This window comes from Arachis duranensis, chromosome 1 (assembly GCF_000817695.3).
Source record: "Arachis duranensis cultivar V14167 chromosome 1, aradu.V14167.gnm2.J7QH, whole genome shotgun sequence".
Lineage (NCBI taxonomy): Eukaryota > Viridiplantae > Streptophyta > Magnoliopsida > Fabales > Fabaceae > Arachis > Arachis duranensis.
The window spans coordinates 39,889,395-39,893,149 of NC_029772.3; the positions used below are offsets into that span (position 1 = coordinate 39,889,395).

Sequence of the window (3,755 nt, forward strand, 5' to 3'; positions counted from 1 at the left end):
GAAAAAGAAAAGGAGCATTGATGGGGATTGATTGGACAATTAAATAAGGGAGGTTTGGCCACTTCATGAACAGAACTACACACTTGTCTCAAGAAGGAACGCATGGGGAAATGTTGCCATGCAACATTAAAGAATGAAGACCCTTTGAAGACCGAACCATTCACTCTCATTAAGTGATGATCCTTGTCCTTCCTTAATAGACAACCCCAACCGTCCATCAAGCAACCATTCTTGCAATCCACACCTTCCATTCTCTCATAATCTCCCTATATAAAGGAACCTTGGTGCAGCCTCACTCTTCACATTCAAACCCCCACTTTCCACACTCTACACTTTTGGTGCACTAAAATCCTTCATCACGAATTGTCCTAGCTAACCCACTCTTCATATATCCGTATCCTCAAAACACCTCAAAATAGCAACGCAAATCCATGGCGTCATCAAGCTCCAAGAGGCAGAAGAGGAAGGAACTCATCAAGAGGGATATCACCAGGAAGAATATCAACAAGAAGAGCAACATGACCCAGCCAACTTAAACATGACTCACCTTCTAAGAGCCATTGAAGATTTGGGAATGAGACATATGGAGGGACAAGAGCAAATACTTCATATTCAGTCCAAATGGATGGAACAACAAGAAGAGTGGCAGAAACAACACATGGAGCAGCAACAGGAGCAATACTCCCAACTGACTCAAGCCATCCACCAAGTTACTGAGAGGCAAGAACGTCAAGATAAGCTATTGCAAGAACTCAATCAGCGGCAATTAGCTCAGATGAGAACATTCAATGAGTTCACTGTACTTAATGAAGGACATCAATTACATAGGGATGAGTTCAACGTAAACACTCAAGCAAGGTTGAACTACATGTCCATTAATATGCATCATCTATACTATGCCATCCCTATATATGATGAGGTCCAAAAAGATTTTGTAGAACAAGAAGAAAGGAAGGTGAAACAGCAAAAGGAAACACTCAAGAAGAAGATGGAAGATGGAGGTTTCTGGAAGAAACTGTTTGGAAAAGGCAAAGGGAGTGGGAGTACAAGCACTCAAGAGGGACACAAGGAAGACAAGCAAGGAGGAGAGCATGGACAACCACAAGAATAAAAGGTGGTGGAGTTCCTTCTTTACTCCATCTTTTTCTATGCTTTAAATAAGGAAGATCTTGTATGAAATAAACATGCTTCCATGCTAGTTTGAACCTTTTCAGTTCTGTATTTTTTGTTTTATTGCTTAGGTCTATGTTTGCTGGTTCTTTATGTCACTACACCACTACTTTACTTAATTGTATGTTTGTCCTTAGAATCAAATGAAAAAGAGAATGATTGTGTTTTAAAAAGACCAGAGAGGAGTTCATAATATGGAGTAATTTTCTGAATCTTTGGTGTGATCATAAGTTAGCTAAGTTGGTTCAACCATGATGTGGGAAGACAACTATCTGTCCTGAATCATATGCTTTGAACACACCCCATGAGACTAGCTAAATAACAAGATCCTAATAAGAAAAAAAGAAAGAACAATGGAAGTGAAAAACAAAAGACAAAGAATAAGCAATAAGGCTAGGCACCAATGGTTTACCTTAAGACATGTGTCTGTGGTGTTCCTGTGTGGGGGATCTACTTGGATGAATAAGCTCTTAGGGGTGCTTTATCACTTGGTAACTTGGGTTAACTAACCCGGGATTATCAGCTGAAAATCCACTATCAAGAGTAACCCTCACTACAGAACACTTAGTAACCCAAAGAGGTGCTGGACACCAAGGTCTCAAGGAAGAAAATAAATAAACCAGATGCCTGTGGTGTGTATGTATGGGGGAGAGACTTGAGGGAGTAAGTCCTTAGGGGTGTTTCAACACCTAGCACCTTGAACCAACTGGTTCGGGAGTGTTGGCTGAAAGCTTAACTTAAAGAGTTGCCCCCTACAGAGCACTTAGCCTGAAGAACACAAACAACCCTTGAAATAACAATAAAAGGATCAATAAATAAAGGTCTCATGGGATATAACAAAGTGAGTATTTTAGGAGATGATAAAGGTCTGAAAGCCAGCAGTGGAATGAAATAAGCTAGTTTTGGGTAGAAAATCATTTACATTCTGATTCAAGCATGCATTGTGCATTTTACATGATTTCATGAGGATTTTGCATGATTTTAATGACAAAATTGATATTGCATCCCACATGACTTGGATTAGAACTTTGATGCACTTTATTGCTTGATTTCAGGACAAAGGAAGCAAAGAATGGGAGTAACTTGCAAGGCTAAGGAGAAAAGTGATTGCCAATAACACTCTCAAAAGCCATCAATGCCACGTTAAGGAGTCACGTTAACTAAGTTAACGTGAACTCTAACGTGGAGAAGAGAAGTTGAGCCAACGTTAGTGACACTTAACATTGTCACTAACGTTGGCAATTGCTCACAAATGGCCACGTTAGGAGCCACGTTAACCTAGTTAACGTGGCTTCTAACGTTAAAGGGGGAAGAGAAGCCAACGTTAGTGACACTCAACATTGTCACCAATGTTGGCCTAAGGTGCAAAGTACCACGTTAACTCCCACGTTAACTTGGTTAACGTGGGAGCTAACGTAAGAGATGAAGAGTTGTCGACAACGTTAGTGACACTCAACATTGTCACTAATGTTGAAGCAACCACACAACCCACAAGAGCCACGTTAAATTCCCAGTTAACTTGGTTAACGTGGAAGCTAATGATGAGGAATGAAGGATGGGCCAACGTTAGTGACACTAACGTTGGGGTGGCTAAGAGTGGCCACGTTAGAAGCCACGTTAACCTAGTTAACGTGGACTCTAACGTGTGACCTATGGGCACGTTGGAACGTTAGTGACAATGTTGAGTGTCACTAATGTTCTCGAGGGTTGGCAAAAGCCACGTTAGAAGCCACGTTAACTTAGTTAACGTGGGCTTTAACGTGAAGCAAGAAGGGGCACACTGGAACGTTAGTGACAATGTTGAGTGTCACTAACGTTCTCGAAGGTTGGCAAAAGCCATGTTAGAAGCCACGTTAACCTAGTTAACGTGGACTTTAACGTGAGGCTAAGGGGTGCATTGGAATGTTAGTGACAATGTTAATTGTCACTAACGTTCTCAAACTTATACTTTCGCTAAATGTTAAACACCCCTGACGTCTTGAGCTAAAGTCTCTACCCACTTCACACTTTCTCTCTGCAAGTAAAGCCAAGCCCAAATGAAGAAAGGAACTGCTTCAAACTCAAGATCCAAAGGCCCAAGACTTGAAGAGCCAACTAGAAGCTGAGAAGAATAGTATATATAGGAGTAGCTTTGAATTGTTGAAAGAACGGACGAAGAGCTAGGAAATAGAACTAGAAGGATGGAGAGATAGGAAATAGAACTACTCTTTGTATTTTACTTTCTCTGCACTTCTAGCTTTATGATGTATTCTCCATCTTTGATTTTGATTTCTAGAGCTATGAACAACTAAACCCCTTTCATTGGGTTAGGGAGCTCTGTTGTAATTTGATGGATCAATACTAGTTTTCATTATTCTTCTTCTATCTTTCCTCTTGATTTTACTTGAAAGCTTTCGATCTTCATCCAATTGGATAGTTATCTTGGAAAAGAAGCTATTCAAACTTGGATCTCTTCGGAACCTTGAAAGAGGAATGAAGAGATCAGCTAGAAATGCTTTCTCATGCTGGACCACATTGGGTGTGGATGGGTATGTGGCTATAACCCTCTCAACACTTGATTTGGGAAATGCATGTGGTATAATCAG

The 3,755-nt window shown here is 40.6% G+C and overlaps 1 protein-coding gene across 1 annotated transcript; it reads left to right on the forward strand.

Moving 5' to 3' along the window:
• The first annotated feature begins 538 nt into the window (after positions 1 to 538).
• On the forward strand, positions 539 to 1,111 carry LOC107486863 (uncharacterized). Its single transcript, XM_016107432.1, has one exon. The coding sequence runs from the start codon at positions 539 to 541 to the stop codon at positions 1,109 to 1,111; it is 573 nt and encodes a 190-aa protein (XP_015962918.1).
• The last annotated feature ends 2,644 nt before the right edge of the window (positions 1,112 to 3,755 follow it).